Here is a 23073-nt window from a genome sequence, read left to right as displayed (position 1 = left end):
TTTGGGGGGTCTTTTGCTCCACAAGCCCCTAAGAGGAAAATCCCAAAATGAAATGTGTAATGGTTACTTAGTTCAGTTATTTTTAAAAAGTTTTTTTTAAAAAAATCAGGTTGTTATCTTCAAAAATAAGCTCAGAACTCCTATTCTTAGTTTTGGGGGGTCTCTTGCTCCACAAGCCCCTAGAAGGAAAGTCCCAAAATGAAATGTGTAATGGTTACTAAATTCAGTTATTTTTAAAAAGTTTTCATTAAAAAAATCAGGTTGATATCTCTAAAAATAAGGTCAGAACTAATATTTTTAGTGTTTTTGGGGGTCTTTTGCTCCACTAGCCCCTAGAAGGAAAGTACCGAAATTCAATTTTCAAAGTTTTCCGTGTACATCCAGTCATATAAAAGATTTTACAAAAAGAATTAGGTTGATAACTATAAACACAAGCCCACACGTCCCTCCCAAACTTTGATACTGAATTTCATTTCCTATAAGTGTACAAACTTCCCCCCCCCCCCTTGGTTAAATATATCATAAAAAATAAAATCATAGCTACTGTATATATATTTTTTACTTTATTGAAACCAAACAAATAATTGAGGGGAGGCGGTCAAACCAGCTGTGTAACCAGAAAAAATAATCAAAAATAACTTAAAAAACAATTGGAACTCAATTTTAAATCAAGTTTTACGATTTAACAATGGTTCAATTTACTAATATAAAATTTTTCTCTTGCTTATCTTATTCTTGCAGATTTTTTTCTATTTAATTTTTTTAAAATTTCTATGTTCTCAAAATCTATCCACTGGCTTTTGTCCTGTTCGTCTAATATATTCAAGATGAAAGTTGCATGTTCAAAGTTATATAATAAATTACTTTTTCAGAATTAAATGAAAATTTTCTTTTGTTACAGAAGATAAATTTTATTAACAAATTTAGGTGTAAATTTACATAATATATGGTATATACCTATTACATTTTTTTAAAACTTTTATATGTTATTATATACATTTTACAATAATGTTATATGTTATCATCTTTTTTTTCTTATTATAGTACAACGAATAAGATTTTAATATCAGATACATAATTTGATACATATGAAGTAGTGACAATTATTTTGTCTTATTTCTTATAAAATTAATTAGGATTAGACATTTAAATCATTATTATATGTACAAAAAGTCATTTTCTAAATTAATTTAACATTTTCAATGTTTTTTTGACTATAAAATTATCATTTAATTCACCAGGTCAGTAAAATAACATTTTAGATTAGGTAAAAACCATCTAGGTCAAAAAATTCACTAGGTATAGATATTTAATTAATAAGAGGGGGGGAAGTTTTGACACATTTGCGTAAACAGTGAGTATAGGCTTTATTTTTGGACTGAGAGAATAGGTTATTAGGGATAAAATCATTCTTATGTGATAAATATTCCCAAGTTTTAAGATTTTTTGGATAGGCCTCCAGGTTCAGGAGCTGAAGGCCTCCAGGTTCAGGGGCTGCAGGCCTCCAGGTGGTATCTGGACAGGCAAGAATAAAATTAAATTTTTTTTTGAAGAGTTAGAGGTCAACTTATAAAACAAAATATGCATATTTTTAAATGTTATTTACATATTTGAAGAAAAAAGATGCATATTTTGTTTTATAAGTTGACCTCTCACTCTTCATTTTTACCTGTCCAGAGAACACTTGGAGGCCTACAGCTCCTGAACCTGGAGTCCTATCCAAAAAATCTTAAAACTTGGGAAAATTTATCATATAAGAATGATTTTATCCCTAATAACCTAACCTCACAGTCCAAAGATAAAGCAGATACTCACTGTTTCCGCAAATGTGTCAAAACTTCCCCCCCTCTTAGGCATATTATTGCTTGATCAATTCTACATTATTAGTTAATATAAATTTATTTTCTTTTTAAAAGAAGTATTAAACTGGAAGAAAACAATTTTGCCTTTTAATAATCATAATGACTTCAATAAAAAGAAATCTGTGTCTGCATCATATATTATACAAAACAATTGATGGATTAGCTAAAATTTTGGAAGCAAAACAGTTTTTCTTTGAATGTTTGAGTCAGGAGCGTAGCTACACATCCCTCTGTTGTGTCCACCCCCAGGCAATAACAGATATTCTTCCCTCCTTCACCTTCTTCTCGGGGGGCATCTAAATTATAGAATATCTGTAAAGAATATTAAACTGTGCATCAAACTCTCCAATAAGCCTAATAGAAACTTAAAAATTGCTTTAAATAAAGATTATAGCCACTCTGTGACTAACAAGAGAGACAAAGTTAAACAAAAATTATTTGGATGAAATGAAAAAAATTCTACCCGTTTCATACCAAAATGTGCATACCTACCAAATTTTGGAACGTTTAACATTCTTATAATTAAAGTATTTTTTTATTTAAAAAATACTCGTACTAACGGTACTATTTGTAAACTTTATAATTTAATGCATAAAAAGAATTCTTGGTGCTTTCCCTCAAAGTGACTTGCGAGCAAAGACACTCCTAACCTCCTCACTTTTTAAAAATATTGAAATATTTTGTTTTATCTTCATTACCAACCCCTGCGGTGGGCCCTACCGCTGCGAGCCAACCCGAATACAACCGAGTTGTCCGACACCCTCATCAAGTTTCTCTGCAGCTACCTCCGAGGCAGACAGCAATATACTGTCTTCCGCAACTGCAAGAGTAAATACAGGGTTGTCAGACAAGGAGTACCTCAGGGAGGAGTACTGTCACCACTCCTTTTCAACCTCTACATGAGAACCCTACCAGCACCACCCGGTAACATCAAACTAATATCCTATGCTGATGACTGCCAGGTACTCAACTCGGGGCCGACTATTGACAAAATTTGTCATGAAATCAACCCCTACCTTGACCAACTAGTCAACTGGTTCAAGGAACGCAGTATGGAAATCTCTCCAGAGAAATCCACGGCAACCATCTTCACAACCTTCAGCAATGAAGTAAGCACGACCCTACCCATCATCATCAAGGGCAAAGATGTGCCGACTGTCAAGCACCCTAAGATCCTTGGAGTCACCTTTGACCCGATGCTCAACTTCGGGCAGAACGCCATCGCCACCAAGAAGAACGTGACCCAGCGCAACAACGTGCTGAAGTGCTTGTCAGGGACTGACTGGGGTAAGTCAAAGGAGACGATTGTAAACACTTACAAGGCCATAGGAAGATCAGTTCTAAACTATGGGGCACCGGTTTGGACACCATCTCTGCGCAACGAATTGGAGCGAGTTGCAAAGAGCACAGAACAACGCTCTGAGAGTAGCAACTGGTTGCATCAAGCTGACTCAGGTCAGCCACCTTCACCAAGAAACTAATCTTCTCCCGGTGAAGGAACACAATGAAATGCTTACCAACCAGTACCTACTCTCCATGCACCGCCCAATTCATCCCAATCACCACCTGCTGCATAAACCATCCATGCCCAGGAACATGAGGAACACCATCATCAACCACCTCCCTCATGTGGAACCCTACCTCAGAGATGGTCCACCGGTCGAACAGAAGACTGCAGAAATAAGTATCCTGTAAATAAAGTTTTAAATACACGACCCCCTGCAATTAATATTCAGGAAGAAAAAACACTTTCAAGACAGATGAGGAGCACACTAGCCCAATTAAGATCAGGATACAGCACTTTTCTGCAGTCAACAATTTCAAGATTCGACACTTCAAAGAGCATACGATGCCCAGATTGTAACATAGCGGACCACACAACTGAGCATCTTTTTAACTGTACTTTCAAACCCTCTATTTTATCACCAACTGACCTCTGGACGCAGCCCAAAAAGAGCGCAGAATTTCTTGGAATATTGTAACTAAATTTATCTGCTTCCTGACCTGGCTACAAACAACAACAACAATACAACCTAACCTAACAGACTAACACAAAAACTACATCCCCCCACTTATTTTTAATTAATTTTAAATAACCTAAGAGGAGTGGGGCGGTTTTTTTTATGCTCAACTAGTCCTTTTGAGGGAAACCGCCTATAAAATGTACATATCAACAAACCTGTAAGATACCATGACGCCAGATTATATTGACATCCCTGGCAAACACGTAGGCTGACCCGTTCGGCTGGGGACACGAGATAACAGTCCTGTCCTCGGTGTGCTCGAATGCCACCTCACGCTCCAGTCCAAAGGAGACAGCCACGGTAAGGTTTGATTGCGCAGCCATTTCCTCTAAAAAGTAAATATTAGTTATTAAACTTAAAAATATTAGTCAAGAAAAAGAAAAAATAGGGTCCATATCCTGTTAGATGAAATGCAAACATTGTTCCTTTTTTCATGTTCATGTATTTTTTAATTTAATCTAAACGACCAAGCAAATATTGCTAGATTAAATTCTACAAGAAACAAAATGAATTGAAAATGATTGCTAAAATCAAAATATATCTCCATGTGGTAGAATAGTGTATTTTTTTTAAATAGGTTGAAAAACATACCTACTAAATTTTTAAAAATACGAAAAAACTACCTTTCAAAGCGTGAGCATCATGATGAAATGGTTTCCATTCCGTGGAATCTCTGTAAAAGTTTAATCTTGTAGCCTAAAATAAAAACAGAAATCTAGGAAAGTGCATATAACGAGTTAAGGTAATTGCAGTACTGAACCTGAAAATATTTACGTAGAATTTGGTAGAAATGGATTAGCAATAAAGATATGCAGAAGAAAAATTAACTTGGAACCTTCAATTCATTCCTTTATTTAAAAACTAGCGGCTTCGCCCATAGCCTCTAGGAGCGTCGCCCCAAGAAGTAAACAATTTTACAGTGTCTCCCCCCCCCCCCCCACACAAAGAAAATTGCTTAAAACCATCACAGGACCAGTAGGTATTATCCCTGAAGAGTAGAGCCCAATCGGTTTAGTGGTTACTGAGATCTTAAGCTTCAGACAGACGGACAGATAGAAATCGTTCTACTTTGTATTATAGATATGCTTACCTTAATGTCCATGTTGAAATAATCAGCTATTTTATCCAGGACCATATGAAAGGTTGGACAATACCTGTGAAAAATTAAATAATAGTTATTTCACGCATCGCATTATAAACAGCTTTCCGTGGATATAAAATGTACAATTATAAGATTAAAACTAGTTTTAATCTTATGATTTTATATTTTTATGTTCGTATAAAACTGGATAGAATACGATGCTAGACATTTTTTTTCGTATGGATGAGAACCGGTTCTAATCCAACGGATATTAATCGGTTACTAATGAATACGAGAAATGGCATTCTAATCTGGGTCAATCTTGAACACTACTACTAAATATCAGGGAGTAAGGGAGGGGACAATGGGTAATTAATTCAATTTAAGAGTTTTCGCTGAAAAGCAATGAAAACCAGATTTATTCAGAAAATATGACCAAAATTGTATAGGGTAATATAATTTAAAACACAATTTTAAGGGGTTCTTAGATTTTTAATATATAAATATCACAGTAGAGTTTCTATACATGAAATGACATTTTCTTGGGAAAAATATTTGTTAAAACCAGCCATCAATAAAAAAAATTTTCTGTCTGCAATATTCAAAACTAACTCAGCTATTTAGAGGGTCATTGATGCGCTAGTACCCAAATTCAGTCAGAAACTGCCGAATTCGTGCACATTCCCTTTACGCCAGTACCCAAAGTCTGAGACTCTTAAAATTGAATTTTCGATCCATTGTCCCCTCCCTTACTCCCTGACTAAATATACATTTACTGAATACCTATGCCTCAAAATTTTCTTTTTTATTTCCTTAAATAATTTATTTACTTGGGTACCTTTTCTTTTTTTTTTATCTTTTCATTTATTTTTTCATTCCACTTTGCTGTATCAAAAATAAACTTACCTTTTCCAGTCTGAGCGGTTATTGGCTATAAGATGACTGTTTCCATGCCAGGAGGCCCAGATCTGATGTTCTGTTAGTCCAGACTCTGATAACTCATGGTGTAACTATACATATAGATATTATTAGCTATAAGATGGCTGTCTCCATGCCAGGAGGCCCAGATCTGATGTTCTGTTAGTCCAGACTCTGATAACTCATGGTGTAACTATACATATAGATATTATTGGCTATAAGATGACTGTCTCCATGCCAGGAGGCCCAGATCTGATGTTCTGTTAGTCCAGACTCATGGTGTAACTATACATATAGATAAAATAAATTTACCCCTGCCAACAGATTTCAGGGGGGTAATTACCCCCCCCCCCCCCAAGCAAATTTTACCCCCGGGGTAAAAATTTTGGGGGGGTAATAAAATTTTGCGGCTTACCCCCCCCCCAAAAAAAAAACGAATTAACCCCCCCTTAAAAATTTTTACCCCCCAAAAAAAAAGCTTGGACGCCCCTGGTATACATATACAGGGCGACCACTCCAAAACAAAAAAAATATACCTAGTATTTTTATAGTATATTTTTTTTATCCATATAGTATATATAGTATATTTTTTTTCACACATATAGTATGATATAGACTTTGAATTATTTAGTAATACATAGTATATATACATCATTTAATAATAACTCAAAGCAAAGCTGTTATCAAATCAATTTCACATATAAGGGGGGGGGGGGAGGAGGTTTTGGCACTTTCACTTAATCTGTGATTATTAGGCTAGGTATTAATGTGAGACTATAGGTTATTTGGGATAAAAGTTTACTTTTGGGTAGTATTTCACGTATATTTAATCATTTTTGGATAGGTCTTCTCCAGGTTCAGGTGCTGCAGGCTTGCTGGTTTCTGAACAAGTAAAAAAAATTAAAATTTCTGTTTGAAAAGTTAGAGATCAACTTATTAAACAAAATATGCATCTTTTTTGATGTTATTAACATATCTAAAGAAAAAATTAAAATAGGTCTCCAAGTTCTGGCCTTGAAGGCCTCCAGGTCAACTCTGGACAGGTTATAAATCAATTTTTTAATTGAAGAGTTAGAGGTCAACTTATGAAGCAGAACATGCATCTTTTTGGGTGTTATTAACATTAATGAATAAAAAATTCAAATCGACCACCATGTTCTGGTCATGCAGTCCTCCAGGTCTACTTTGGAAAGGTAAAATTCAAATTTCTTAGAGTTAGAGGTCAAATTTTAAACAAAGTATGCATCTAATTGGATGGTTTTTTTTACATATTTGAGGAAAAAATGACATTTAGGCTCCAGGTTCAGGTGATGCAGAGCCTCAGGTGGACTTTGGACAGGTAAAAATCAAACTTCTTATTTGAACAGATAATGGTATTTTGTTAAAAAAACAGGTTATATTTGGATGTTATTTATATATTTGAAGGAAAAAAATTTAGCCTCCAGCTCCAGGTTTAGGTGCTGCAGGCCTCCAGGTGGACTCTGGACAGGTATAAATTAAAATTTTTTTATTTAAGAAGTTGGAGGTTAGTTTTTTAAAAACCACAAGCATCTTTTTAGACGTTATTTAGTATTTACATAACTGAAGAAAAATACAACTGCATCTTTTTAGATGTTATTTATGTGTTTAAAGAAAAAATGACAATTTACCTCCAGGTTAATGTGCTGCAGGCCTCCAGGTGGACTCTGGACAGGTAAAAATCAAAATTTCCTATTTATAGAGTTAAAGGTTAGTTTTTAAAACTCCACAAGCATCTTTTTAGACGTTATTTAGTATTTACATAACTGATGAAAAATAAAACTGCTCTCCAGATACAGGTGCTGCAGGCCTCCAGAGAAGACTCCAGAGAAGACCTGAAGGCCTACAGGACCTGAACTTGATGGACAATTTTAATTCGTTCTTCAGATATGTTAAAAACATCCAAATAGATGCATATTCTGATCTCTTATCTCTTCAAATAAGAAATTTTAATATTTTAGCTGTCCTGAGTGAACCTGAACTTGGAGCCCGATATGTTAATATTATCTAAATAAATTCATATTCTGTTATATAAATTGACCTCTAACTCGTCATAAAAGGAATTTGATTGTTTACCTGTCCAGAGTGGACCTTGAGGCCTGCAAGACCTGAACTTGGAGGTCGATTTGAATTTTTTCTTCAAAATTATTAGTAACATCCAAAAAGGTACATATTCTGTTTTACAAGTAGACCTCTAACTCCTAAAATAAGAAATTTGATTTTTTACCTGTCCAGAGTGGACCTGGAGGCCTGCAGGACCAGAACTTGGAGGCCTATTTTAATTTTTTCTTCGGATAAGTATGTTAATAAAATCCAAAAAGGTGCATAGGTATTTTGTTTAATAAGTTGATCTCTAACTCTTCAAACAAAATTTAAATTTTTTTACCTTTCCAGAAACCACCTTCCAGCCTGCAGCACCTGAACCTGAGACCTATCCAAAAAATGAATCAATATTAGTGAACTACTACCCAAAGGTAAACTTTTATCCCAAATAACCTTTAGTCTCAAATTAATACCTAGCCTAATAATCATGGAGTAAGTGAAAGTGGCAAAACATCCCCCTCCACTTTAAGTTAATTCTATGATGAAAAAAAAACTGTTATTTAAATCACAATCACAAACAATAATATATTTTGATGGATTTTCTTCATCTCTTTCTTACTGTAGAGCTTTATGCATTTTTGTCTTATCACAATATCTTTTGATAGGTTATTGAAGGTTAGGTTAGGTAAGATAAAGGTTATTGGTTACCCTGTAAGACTAGAGCCCCCCCTGCAGGGGCTAGAAATAGGAGAAACCCTACTGTGAAAATAAGACAAAACGCACCTTAAAAAACGCAAAACTGACAATATTCGTTTTTTGTTATATAAATGTAATATTATTCAATACCTATATTTGCGACAACTTTTATTCTATAAATTCCTCCAATTTTTAACATTAACAAAAACCCCGCCCCTCTCGGAGAGAATCGAACCCGGTACTCACGGATAAGGAAACCAACATTCTATAAATGAGCTATGGAGGAGACCAATTCTCAGTGGTGAAAAAAGACAATGTACACAAAAACTTATTTATTATTGTATACTTTAAAATTTCAACGACATTTATGTATGTCATCTTAGCTCAGGGGTAGAGGTGAGGCTCCAGTAGGAAGGTTGTGAGTTCGAAGCTATCCATACACTGAATATAAATTTTAATGTCTGAGACAACAAGTAATATTTGGTAAAAGTAAAAATTACATTATCACAACAGTCACTTAAAATATAAAAAAAGCTTTTTTTATAATTTGTTTAGAGAGTAGATATCATGACAATTGATAAAATTGTAAAACTTTAACATTAGAGGAGTTGAACCTGCAATCTTCCTATCCATTCACTAACACGCTAACCCCTACACCAAAGAAGACAAGATTTGGTGCATGAAAATTTTAGTATACTATAAAATACTCTCTCTCCCTCTCATTGTTAAACTTTAACTTTGGAGGAGTTGAACCTACCATCTTCCTGTCTATACCCTAGCATGATAACCCCTACACTAATGAAGACATGATATTATGCATGAAAATTTAAGTATAGAATACAATACTTTCTCTCTCTCTCTCTAATTGTAAAACTTTAAAATTGAAGGTGTTGAACCTGCAATCTTCCTATCCATACCCTAGCACAATAACCCCTACAGTAAAGAAGACAAGATTTTGTACATAAAAATTAAAATGTAGGATACAATACTCTCTCTCTCTAATTGTAAAACTTTCCTGTCAATACCCCAGCATGATAACCCCTACACTAATGAAGATATGATATTATGCATAAAAATTTAAGTTTAGAATACAATACTCTCTTCTCTCTCTCTCTCTCTCTCTCTCTCTCTCTCTCTCTCTCTCTCTCTCTCTCTCACGATAACCCATACACAAAAGAAGACTAGACTTTGTAAATGAAAATTTAGGTATACAATAAAATACTCTCTCTCCCTCTCCAATTGTAAAACATTAACATTAGAGGAGTTGAACCTGCAATCTTCCTATCCATACCCTAGCACGATAACCCATACACTAAAAAAGACAAGATTTTGTGAACGAAAATTAAGGTATACCATACAATACTCTCTCTCCCTCTCTCTAATTGTAAAATTTTAACGTAGGAGGAGTTGAACCTGCAATCTACATATCCATACCATAGCACGATAACCCATACACTAAAGAAGACTTGAATTTTTAAACGAAAATTTAGGTATATAATAAAACACTCTCTCTCCCTCACTCTGCACATAATTTTTCAGTATGGCTGAGAACCGGTTTTAATCCAACAAACATTAATCAGTTTCAAAGCATTACTGTTATATGTATTTTTAAAGGAAAGAACAACTTGATGTCAATTATCCCACAATAAAATAATAATTTTTCCTGCACGGCCTAGATCCTGCAACCATTGTAATACAACACTTTGACGCTAACCACCAGACTAAAAAAGAAAGGAATTTTTCCAAAAAATTTAAGGATATACAAAAAAATGAGAAAAACATTGAGTATGGAGGTATGCATTGTATTATAAACAGCTTTTCGCGGATATAAATATATACAATTGTAAGATCAAAGCCAGTTGAATTAGTCATGAAATGTCGAAGGCACGGGCTCAAAAATTGGTTTTAATTTATTCTTAGGAGGGTGGTGGAACTCTCTCTCAAAATAGTTACAAACCTTCCCAGGAACTATGATAAGCTTTCCTGTAAAGGAGAACTATATCGTTTCAGTAGTTAGTGAGATTCCTTAGTACAAACAAACAAACAGAGAGCCAAACAAACATCCTGCTACTTTATTATATGGATGATAGCTACAATCTTTTAAGTTACTTGCCGGGATTTGAACTGGAATTCTGAGATAGGTTACGTAAAAATTTGCCCCAAGACCACAGCGGTACAATAAAATTGTAGTGATTTTTTATATAAGTACTAGTGGCTACGCCCCTAGAAACCTCTAGGGGCACTTAAGGTTGGAAGGGGAAAAATCAACATCTTCCCATTTTCAATTTCAGTTTCAGAAGAGTAAAAATATTTTTGGGGGAGGGGGTGAAGACACCCTGCACAAAAATAGTTTAAAACCTTTCCAGGACCTATAAGAAGCTTCACTTTAAAGGAGAACAATATCGGTTTAGCGGTTATCCTTCGGGACAGACAAAAAACGCTTACTACTTTATATAATAGGATAGCGAAAAAAAGACAACATAATCATTTTCATAAACATTTCTCTCTCTAATCAAAAAAAAATATTAGCTGAAATGGAGTTGAACTCGAAACCTTCCAACTAGCACGGAATAGGTATAAAACAGTAAAATTTAAGTCAAGCGTACATTACCACTTTCTCTCTCTCTCAAATTGTAAAAATATTAAATAGGTGGATTTGAACTCGCAACCTTCTTAACTCAACAATTGCACAGTAACCCCTACACCAAAGAAGACTGGAATTTACAAGTTAAAATTTAACTATTATGTACAAAACCCCTTTTGTTCCGTTCCTCTCTCTAATTAAAACTAGCCGATGCGCCCCCAGCATTTATGGGATCTATATTCAAAGGTATATGGAAGGGCAGAAAAATAGCCTAATACCATACCCAGACTTTTTTTTATAAAAAGAAAACAGCCTAAAACCATCTCATGACCTGTAAGAAGCTTCAATTTAAAGGAGAGCCATATCGGTTCAGCAGTTGTGAGATCCTTTGCTATAGACAATAACTCTTACTACTTTATATTATAGGCTACGCCCCCAGAAGGCCTCTAGGGGCACTTGAGGAGGGGAGAGTTAAATCCCAAAACCCATTTTTAAATTAAAATTCATAAAAAAAAGTAAAAAAAAAATTGTAGGTATTTTTTTCTAGGGGCGAATTCTCTTGGGAAGGTGGTGGTACCCATTCCCAAAATAGTTATAAAACTCTCAGGATTTATGAGCGATGCTGCCCTATTAAGGAGAATCGATCAGCTCATCGGTTAGCGAGATCCTTTGGTGCAGATAAACAAACAAATATACACACATCCTTTTACTTTATTTTAAGGATTGTAAAATATTAACATAGGTAGATTTTATCTCGGTATTTTCTGATTCAATTTCAAAAACGTTAACTCCTACACTATTGAAGATAAGTTATTGTAATGTCAAATTTAAGTCTTGCGTGCATTACCCCCCTCTCCCTCTCTCTCTCTCTCTCTCTCTCTCTCTCTCTCTCTCTGAGAATGAATTCCAACAGTGGTAATAAATAAGTTTGTATATTTCAAATACTTGCAAACTCATAAATAAAAAATCTGTAAAATATCATATACAATAACTCATAACTAAAGAATCTTTTTAAAAATGTGAGGAATGATTTTTGTTTAAATCTTAGTATACTTATTTATTTATTACTTCAATTGGAATTGAACATGTTGTGTTAAACACGGAGGTTTAGTGAGCAGAATTTTTACATAATGGAAATAATAAACACGGATATTATGACAGTGAAATTATTGTCGTAAATTTATGTTACGACTTTAGTTCTCATTTATTTATTAGTACTTTCCTCCAGTAGGAGAGTAGGAGATGGGATAAAAAGGATTAGAGTAGGAGAAAATATGTTGCTCCATCCAAATAGTTATTATCGATTTGTTGAATATATTTTGCAGTAATACAACGGGTAGAGTAGGGGGGATGACCTTTGAAATCCTGATTGGAAGGGGAAAAAAAGGGGGGTTTGCTATATCTGAAACTAAAAGAGGTCTACGTAAAAATATACGGGTATCTTATAGATCGTATTTTATATTGAAAAACCAATAGAAAGTAAATAAAACATTGAATAAATCTAGCCAATCGCGTGATATTTTAGAACGCGGCCTCTAGTATAGTATATATAGTAAATTTTGATCAAATAAAGGTGATATTATATAGTAAATTTTTGTCATATAGTATGATATAGTATCCAAATTCATCCTATATAGTATAAATAGTATAAACAGTGGTCGCCCTGCATATAGATATTATTAGCTATAAGATGGCTGTCTCCATGCCAGGAGGCCCAGATCTGATGTTCTGTTAGTCCAGACTCTGATAACTCATGGTGTAACTATACATATAGATATTATTAGCTATAAGATGGCTGTCTCCATGCCAGGAGGCCCAGATCTGATGCTCTGATAACATAAGACATAAGATGAATGTCTCCATGCCGTTTGTTACATTTATCCTATATTTCTAATTTGTGGAATACTGATTCCTAATACCACAAGGTACAATGTTATAAGCAAAGCATATCTACAAGTTCTAAAAATGTAAGCATGACCTGGAACAGTATCCTGTATTTAAGACAATTTTATTTTTGTTTAGAATTATGTCTTAATATTCTATTTATGTTTTAATGTTTGTTTGCCCTACCATTTCAGAGCTTCGCTTTTATGGATGAGCTCATCCTTGTTTTATAGGCACTATAAGCTGTTTCTTTAGCTAACCTTGTTATAAAGGTATAAATCCGTTACTTTGCAGAACAAGTCATTCACAAACAAAACATCTCTTGTCTGAATTTCTCGGTTATATCTAAACAAAATGCATTAGAAGAAATGACGAAATCTTTTATCTTAATGTTTGAAAATTGTTTCTATGTAACTATGTTAAATATTAAATGAATGATCTATATGGGTTTCTTTTCTTTTTTGGTTTCATTGTTCTCTGCTTGTACAACCTGTAGAGAATGTCTGCTTATTTACCTTGTAAGTCCAGAAGGAACAGAGATAATTCTCATTTGCGAAGGTTCATGGGAAGGGGTGAAACATTCAGTGTTCTTTTTTGGCCGAATTTTATCCTGAAGTAACATAATTTCATGTTAACTTTATAATAATATATTAGAATCAACTATATTTTAATATTTCTAATTTAATATTGATTTAAAATCATATACATACATAGTTTAGCATGATGGCTGAGTGTTTGAAGGGCTCCGTTACTTTGGTGAATTTTGTCCATATAAGCTCGTAATTATGTCCAGTATTGTCGTATCTTGAATCCCTAATTAATTTATTTACGTTTTATTCTTTAATATTATGAGATTCCTGTATTTACACCCTCCCCTTCAACTTTAAAAAGAAAGATTCCAAGTAATATCGCTTTAAATATGAAAGAATCAAAATCTATACAAATTTTTAAGTCGCAAAATATCTTTTTAAAAATATTGACTTTGCTACAACATCTTCAATTTATTTATAACAATAATCCTTTGGTCCAGAAATCACTATTCTAAAAATTAGACAATATAATAAACTATCAGAACCTAGGTAAAAACATTTTTGAAACTATCTAAAACATTAAAAGGATCTATAATCGAACCATATCCTTACAGGAATCAATATGCAAGGTTTGAAATCTATAGCACGATTAAATGTACAATAATATTATCGATTAAAGATGGACGTCCTGAAGGGAACCTTAAAAATGTAAAAGAGTTTAGCTTTTAAAGACCTACCATATTGGTTTGACTTGAGCTCCAGTAATGATATAGGTAGATCCATAGTTTAGTTCTTTGTGCAGTGCTTCAGCACCACCATCGAAACCCTGAATACATAATTGGTTTTAGTCTGTCTGTCCGTTAAACATAAAATAGGGGAAACGTTATTTTCTCGGCTCCTATTCAAGATAAACGGCTGTAACTTCTTTCCTTAATTCAATTGATTTATTAGCATTCGCATGTTACTATGTTATTCTGTTTTTTTTTTTATACATCCTTACATGTTTTATGCTTCACTTATTATGGATATTGTCATCCTTGTTTTAATCCTTAGCAATTATGAGAACACAGTTAAGTTGAATGCCTTATAATCTTTGTTCCAACAAAATACTAAAGTAATTTGGTATATTATGGGTGTAAATTTTTTAGGTAAAATTTATTTGGGTTGATAGGAAGGGGGGGGGTTGGGTGGGTTGTTGAAGCTATCACTTGCTCAAGTTAACCAAGTGAGATTCAGAAGCTGTAACACGTATACAGAAGGTTATCACATTCTCTGCATAATTCATTCAGGGAAGCTATGCATTGATTATATACAATGTTTAAGCTAGACTAACCCTTTTCAGGAATAAGGTATAACCAACAAGCGAAATAAATCTAAAATAATATTGAGGAGGCAGATGGAAAGGTTGTCAATTATACTATGTGTTGCCCCCCAACGACAGCTGAAAAACACATACAGGTTTCATGACTTTTTCTTGAATTAATTTTATTGTTGGTATAAGCTGAACCTTTATTATGATATCTCCTGACTGGTCAGATAATTTAGCTTTGCATTTCATTCCCTTCCATCGCGAAGATTGGATGTCCATCAGCTCAGATTTCTCACTAACTAGTACCTAAAAACATTTCATTATCAATTTTCAAAATAAAAAAAGAAATACAGAAAGCAATTTATACTAAAATATTAGGTACATTGACTACTTAATTGAGGTTATCAAAATCTTAAGCTACAAACAAAAAAAAGACAGCCTACTACTTTTTATATAAGGATAATATGTAGGTAGGTATACTATCCAATTCTAAAAATATATAAATTTTACCCTTTAACCTGCCCCCCCCCCCCCACTCTTTCATGTGGACTTTATGTTGTTTGTTTATTTCCATACAAAAATGTTAAATAAATACCTAATCTTTATTGTTTCACAGAAGTGTAAAATTATTTTCATGCATTGATGATAAATGGGGTATATGGCGTTCCTGCAACTGGCAGAAATACAGCTAGATGTGTTTTTGTCAAAATGTAAAAAACTCTGCCAAAAATACCGCCATACCTAAAGTAACCGCCATAAATACATCTAACACAGGCATTTATTTAAACATCAAAAATTGTCAATTTTACATCTGTTTTCTGCCAATTTCACATCTAAACTTTTTTATATGTCATAAATACATCCTATACATTTTAATTAATAATAAACAATATTGAACTGTATAGTAGACATTTATCAATACAAGAACATGCATAAATATTATATTAAAATTGTAGTTAAATGTTTAAAATCTTCCAAATTGAATTTTTACAGATGATTGTGATGACCAACACATTGATCTCGTCATAATTCTACCAATGGGTACACAAAAATCATCACTGATTTCCATTTTATGTATATTGTCATTATTGTTGTATGACATAATAATCCACACTGCAGATTTGTCATTAATGTATGCTAAAGTCCTTACCTAAGACTTTAAATTTTATACTTAAGTTTATTTCAACTACATATTATTTTTTTTGTAAAGACACGACACTCTTTTATGCTGACCGACAACAGCCACAGCTGCTTCGACCAGTAACTGATTTGGACCCCTATCACTGAAAATTAATGTTTTAAAAACTCCTATATGAAATTTATCTAAGAGTAATATGAACGTTTTCTGAAATAAAATACAAAAATAAGGGCCATTTTAAGTTTAAAAACAATGATTATTAAATTAAGAGGTTAAAAAGCAGTAAAACTGATTCAAGTTAGAAAGCTTCTTAATCTTAAAAAAAACATAAATTTTTAAAACTGTAGCTATATTTAAAGCTAAGATAAAAACGTTGCCAATTTCACGCCTACTCCATAAATATTAAAGACTCAATCAAGGCCATTAATTCTTAGTATAGGTATATATATATTTACAATTTCACCACCAATAGAGTTTAATATATGAATAAAATATTGTACAAATTGTTGTTATGTGGTCATGATTTTGGTGGTGAAAAGGGTAAACAGGGAAAAGGGATTAAATTATAGAATAAAGATTTCAAACATTTAGCCATAATCTAATATATTAATTATGTATATTCTTGTATTATAAATATCTACTATACAGTTTACTATTGTTTATTATTGTTTTTATGGCATATAAAAAAAGTTTAGATGTTTAAATGCCTGTGTTAGATGTACATTTGTCAGCATACCTTCGATATATAGCAAATGACTGTCGAATTTACATCCAGACAAACAATTTTGACAACAATACATCCACTGTATTTCTGCCAGTTGCAGGAATGGCAACGTCCCGAAAAAACAGGGATCTACCTTGACACTGTATTTAAACATCATGGGATTCAAACTTGCAACCACATGAGTTGCATTCTCCGACTTTGCAGCTCCGGCCCCGTCTATAGTATTTGCTCTTTCTTTTTCCGGCGGAAATGATTCGGACAGGTTCCTTTTCACCGAGCTAATATTAGGCCGTTGCAATGGTTCACATCCGTTGGCAGCAGTTGGATCCGTTAATGTGCCGCCGCTCTGGGTACTTGTTCCGCCGGTTCGTGAATGATACCTGAAGTTAAGTGTTTTTGATGTTTAATTAAAGAAATAGAAAAATATTGATAAATTTCTCGCAAATTCTAGAGTAGATTCGCTATTAGAGACAAGGGAAAATTTGTATAAGTTTCGAACTTTAGTTAAAACAATTAGGTATATAAATAACAGTAAATGTTGTACCTATGCATTTTATCATATTAGTTGAATATTTATAAAGATTACCTACCTCTTTTTATCAATAATGATCTCTTAAAAGATCTTAAGGCATAAGAAAATTGAGGATAAAAATTTAAGTAAGACCCAATACACATTACACAATATGATCTAACCTAAATTAATACACAAACGAACAAAAACTACCCAATTCGCCATTATTTACAATTTAATTCAAAATTAATGAATAGGGTTCATGTGCTTAATAAGCCATTATAAGGGAAAACGGCACGTTTCTAAGATCTTTTAAGACAAACAAAACTTATTTACCTTGGTTGTAGGTATGGAGGAGATGCTGTATTGCTATTCTTCTGATTCAGGGGCGTGCGGGGTAAGGTCATGTTTGCAGCTGACTTCGTAGGCGAAGCTGCAGCCGCTTCCAAGGCCGTTCTGCCATTCGCGGATTGAGAATTCAGCGTGGAATTTAATGAATATACACTAAAAGTTCGTTTGGTTTTATTTGTGATATTTCATTTACACACTTTTAAGCTCAGTTAAAATATTATAAGTAGGTAAGGTATCTACTGTCTAAACATGCTCGCAGAAAAGAAAATAATAGGCAAAAATACAGTCAATATAAATTGAATACAATAACTCTTTTCAACAATTTTTCTTCTTTGATTTACATGTTTTTAGAAAACCAATGCTTTAAAATCAGGTGTAAGGTATTACCAACAAGCGAAATAAATCTTAAATAATATTTGGGGGGCAAATGGAGAGGTCGACAATTTTATTATATGTTGCCCCCCCCCCCCCCAACGGCAGCTGAAAACCATGTATAGATTTCGATATTTTTTTCTAATTTATTTCGTTATTGATATAAGCTGGTTTAGAATACCAATTATTATAACAAAAGATGAGAAGTTTTTTTTACAGAAATCTACCAAAATTAAAACATTCCTGTCATCTAAATCTTGTTCGGCATCGGATATATCGATCCATGTATTTACATATATTCCATCTTTGACCAGGTTGTAATGAAAAAATTGGTAGGCGTAGTCTTCGTCAATAATCCTAAGAAAGGAAAATTGTTGTCAAGATTTAAAATAATGTATTATACTAGAGGCTACACACCTAGAGGCATCTAATCGTAATTATAAATATTTTGAGAGTCAGAATAATTCGCAGTCCAATATCTCCTGACTCAATAAAAAAAGAATAACTTATAAACTGTCAATAAATGTAATTTTCAAAGTGAAACTCACTTTGTTATGACACTTTCTTGCGTTCCCTCCGGCTCTGTTTCTGTACCAATCTACCAAACATAAATAAATATTTTATATTACTAAAGTTAAATAAAGCATGGACTGTTGTAATTGCAGGCTCACAACAAAAACAAGAACGACAACATCTTTAAATTTGCGAAGCACAAAAATCAAGGATAGATATAAATAACTCAGATAGCTATGTAGTAGCTATAAATTGAAACTTTTATATTATGTAGTTTGTAGTATGACTGACAGACCAAGTAAGTTATTTACATACTAGAAGGACAATGTTATATAATATGGATTCTCCACGAATAATTCAGCCGTCTATCTTAAATAGCAGCAAAGAAATTCAAGTTGGCCACATGAGGTTTCAAACTTACAGACAGACGAACATTTCTAATTATAGAATAGCCTCGATATTAGGTAAGCAAAAACTTAAAACCAGCGATGTAAAAACTTATTGTCATCAACAATAAACAAAAATGATTTTAAAATTTATCATTTCATCCTTAATTAAAAATTTAAAGTATTCATTCCTTGATAATTGAGAAGTTTGTTGGTTCAGGTTGATCAGATGTAAAGAGGAGAGCATTCTTGTAAGTCTTGACACCATCCCATAAAATCAGACGATATATGGGGCCTTTAGGGTAGTCCAGTTTCTTAGAGTTTATCACCTAAACAAACATGTAGTCATTATAACTTGATTTTTTAAATGTTAACTAACTTTCTTACAGAATTCGAAATGCAATAGAAATATCTATAGAATGTTTTTGTCAAAGAATGGTCCTATGAAATTAAAACCCATACCTGTACAGTTACATCCCAAGGGAGTATTCCTTTGTCTACAGTCTGCTCAAAACAACCCCAACTCAACTTGTCTCCGCTCGAACTCATCTTAAGTAGGGAAACTACATATATGTTTATTTTTGCTAACAACATAAAAAAAATATAACCAAGATATTTAAACTGCTAATGACTGTTTTTATCCAGACAATAAAAAAATAATGCTAATTCAAAAGAGCATGTAATTAGGTAGGTATATAGTTTTTAAATTGAAGTCGAACTGACTGACAAACGTAAAAAATAGCATGGATATTAAAGAATCATAGAACTTACCTTTAAATGTAAATTTGTATGTAAATTTTGATATCACAGGAATTTAGTTACATCTGAAAATATTATAGAACATAATTTGTATTGATGTTTTTTATAAATTGGTATCTTTACTAATATTATTTTTATAATTTAACATTATTATTCATTAAAAAAATGTTCATTGTCTGTATATTGGATTTCTTCTTCTAAAATCTCATGCTTAATAATTTCTCCACAACAAATAACAAAATTAGAATAATATATTTTTTCAATAGCAGCCTTTTGAAATACATACAAGAGTGCTCCTCCACTGTGTGTGTTCTTAAACATGATTTTATCGAAATGCTCATTACTCAAGTTTCATTACTCAAGTTATTTTTTGACATCTAAATCATATTCAAAATTGTTGGATATAGATTCTTTTTCAGTGAAGTTTTCGTCTTCATTGATTTGAATATTACATTCTACTGGAATATTAGTAAATTCTTTATCATCCATTGTAGGATCTTCAGTATAGGTTTCTCCATTGTTATTCTCAATTGGGGTTACGTAATTATTTGCAGCTTCAACCATCTTCAGATGTGTAACTGACTTACTATGTCTGTTAAGATCACCTCTGTCTCTACATGGTTTATTGCATAATTCACATTTGAATGGCTTTTCACCAGAGTGGGTTTTCATGTGTGACGTCAGGTGATTGCTTAGTGTAAAAGATTTATAGCATAGAGCACAAGAATATGGCTTTTCACCTGTATGAGTCTTACTGTGTCTTGTCAAATCACTATTTTTCTTAAATGTTTTATTACAAAAATCACAAGTAAATGGCTTCCCTTCGTGTATTTTCATGTGAGAAGTCAAGTCGATTTGAAAGAAAAAATCTTTGTGGCATACAACACACAAGAAAGGTTTTTCTACAATATTATTTTTTGATTTATTCTTAACATTAATATTAGGTTCTGTATCATTAAATTCTTCCTCTATAATCTCCTGTTTAACTATATCACCTCCACAAATTACGAAATTAGAGGATGTATCGATATTACCATTAATTTCTGACTCATTTTCTTTACAAGGACCTTCATCAAGTATTTCTTCCTTAATAGAAACTTCACCACAATCAACAAAATTAAAAGAAGTGGCAGACGATTCTACTTTCTTTGCTTCTTCCACCATCTTTTGATGCGTTAGTGATTTATTATGTCTATTCAAGTCAGACTTGTCCCTACAAGGTTTCTTGCATATATCACATGAGAATTGTTTATAACCCCCGTGTGTTTTCATGTGAGCATTCAATATTCCATTTGATGCAAATGGTTTGTAACAAAGTACGCACAAGAATGGCCTATCGCCTGAATGAGTCTTACTATGTCTATTTAATTCATACAAAGTTAGAAATCCTTTTTGACAAACATCACATGTATGAGGCAAATCACCTGTATGAAGTCTTTTTCTATGCCTGCTCAAATCACCATTGGTTGGAAAAGCCTTACCGCAAAAATCACAAGGAAATGGCTTTTCACCTGTATGAATCAATCTGTGAACGGCCAAGTTACAACCTTTAGTAAATGTCTTCTGGCATATATCACATTGGTAAGTGTCGTCCCCTGTATGTAATCTCATGTGTTGATTCAAACTACTTACCATCATAAATGCCTTATTACACACCTCACAAGCATGAGGCTTCTCGCCCGTGTGGGTCTTTTGGTGAGTTCTTAACGTATCTTTCCTTGGAAATGCCTTTCCACATGTATCGCATGAAAAAGGCTTTTCACCGGTATGTATCCTTCTGTGGTCTTCGTAAACATTTTTCTTTATAAATTCTTTATTGCAAAATTCACAGGTCAACATGATGATTCTAAACTCTCTCTTACACTGCACTGTAAACTGATTCTGGGCTCCTGAAAAATAATATTTTAATTCCAATAAACCTTTTAAAGTCTTTATATTTTGTTTTTTAAAAAGCACAATATCCCTTACGACTTAGAGGAAAAAAGCTATACCACAAGGGAAGACACAATAGATATATTCATTTTCAACTATTTCTTTTTATATAAAATATTTGTTCAAAATGAATGTTGCAAAATAAGTAAGTAAATGTATGTTTGTCCTTTTTGAAGGATCTCGCTATCCTCTGACCAATTTATTCAACATTAAGTAAAGTGTCTTATGGTGTATTTCAATGGACGGTTTAATATCATTTTAGGGGAGAAACAGCATAACTTTAAGGGATCCTTAGGAATTAAATTAATAATTTTATACTGTATCTAAAAATACCTACCTCAAATATTAAAACTTTAAATGTTTATTTATCATTGTTTCCATTCATAGCTCTGATACTGTTCAAACAACAAAAGTATCACCGTGTAAATCTGAAAAAAATATATTTCAAATAAATACACAATGTCGTATAAAGTTCACATTGTAATAAAAAAAATAGGAAGTAAAATAGGGTTGAAGGGACTTTAACACTTACAATAAGATTATTTTTGAACATATTTTATATAAATAAAATCTATTATTTTAAAGAAATTGTTTTTTTTTACAAAATAATAAAATACTCCTTTTATTTATTTACATGGTTTGTATGCCGAGTAAATATATTTTTACTAAAAGTCGTCTTTGTTTAATTAATAAGAACTCTATGATATTTTTCCCCTCTTTAATTTTGCCACTTTTCTTGAAAACTCATCTTTTTGGTAATTTTAAGGCTTTTGTAAAAGAAATATTTAGATTTGTTGTGTAATATTTTTATTACAAGATTGGTGGTTTATAGAGAAGTATTAGGTCATTTGAATGTTTTTTTTCAAAGGAATTTTTGTCCAAGTATATTTTGTCCAAAATAGTAAGACGACCTTTATAATTTCTAATACTACGGGACATTTGCGCAATGTTTACAAAACAGATTTTCTAAATAAAAATATTTATGATTTTTTATCCAAAACATGATTATTTCGCAGTATTTGATTACTTTTTTACGTTCTTCGTATAAAAATTAAATATTCTAAGATTTTTATTTAAACTCTTTTGGATAAAGATTTTTATTTAAGCTATTTTTTCAAATTATTTTTAAAAATTATAAGCAAATTAACTGAAGTATAAATAAAGTTTTATATGATTATGTTATATCATAGGAAAAAGTCCGGTGCGTTAAGTATATTTTTTTCTGGTCGTTTTTTTCTGTTTAAAGAGTACTAGGTTTACCAAACTAAAAGAAAGTTTAGCAAATTATAGAAAGTTTAAAAACAAGAACTCAATCTATTTAATTATGTGTCATAGTTTATAAATTCATTGTGGCAACGCCCAAAAGAGGCCTCTAGGGGCACTTGAAGGAATCGAATTTGGATCGGGATTTCAAACTTTCACTTTTAGTTAAAAACGG

General features: G+C 32.6%; 1 protein-coding gene and 1 long non-coding RNA gene across 2 annotated transcripts; both read right to left on the bottom strand.

Annotated features, from left to right (window-relative positions):
- Positions 1–541: 541 nt before the first annotated feature.
- LOC145314656 (uncharacterized) lies at positions 542–19771 on the bottom strand. The gene is made up of 17 exons (XM_080154663.1): positions 19716–19771; positions 19407–19493; positions 19138–19273; positions 18594–18645; positions 18291–18402; positions 17659–17828; positions 16945–17191; positions 15148–15255; positions 14378–14466; positions 13821–13923; positions 13626–13720; positions 13371–13455; positions 5874–5977; positions 4977–5040; positions 4510–4582; positions 4042–4214; positions 542–2158 (listed from the first exon to the last, which is right to left on the bottom strand). Exons 2-17 carry the CDS (start codon positions 19491–19493, stop codon positions 2081–2083), a joined length of 1776 nt encoding a protein of 591 aa, XP_080010789.1. The 5' UTR covers positions 19716–19771; the 3' UTR covers positions 542–2080.
- On the bottom strand, positions 19768–22065 carry LOC145314658 (uncharacterized). Its single transcript, XR_013877834.1, has 2 exons — positions 21973–22065; positions 19768–21592 (listed from the first exon to the last, which is right to left on the bottom strand). It is a non-coding gene; the product is annotated as an uncharacterized LOC145314658 (long non-coding RNA).
- Between the last annotated feature and the right edge of the window lie 1008 nt (positions 22066–23073).

The sequence above is a fragment of the Acartia tonsa genome, chromosome 3 (genome assembly GCF_053477335.1).
Source record: "Acartia tonsa isolate MP-2025a chromosome 3, ASM5347733v1, whole genome shotgun sequence".
NCBI lineage: Eukaryota > Metazoa > Arthropoda > Copepoda > Calanoida > Acartiidae > Acartia > Acartia tonsa.
This window is presented reverse-complemented; position numbering and strand designations above follow the sequence as displayed.

Bases quoted from the DNA above. Each gene is read 5' to 3' on its own strand.
- LOC145314656 (XM_080154663.1), bottom strand. From the start codon at position 19,493: ATGAGTTCGAGCGGAGACAAGTTGAGTTGGGGTTGTTTTGAGCAGACT. The intron at 19,274-19,406 runs GTATGGGTTTTA...ATGTTTGTTTAG, and splicing joins CTTGGGATGTAACTGTACAG to GTGATAAACTCTAAGAAACT. The intron at 5,978-13,370 runs GTTAGCTAAAGA...CTATATGTATAG, and splicing joins ATTTATACCTTTATAACAAG to TTACACCATGAGTTATCAGA.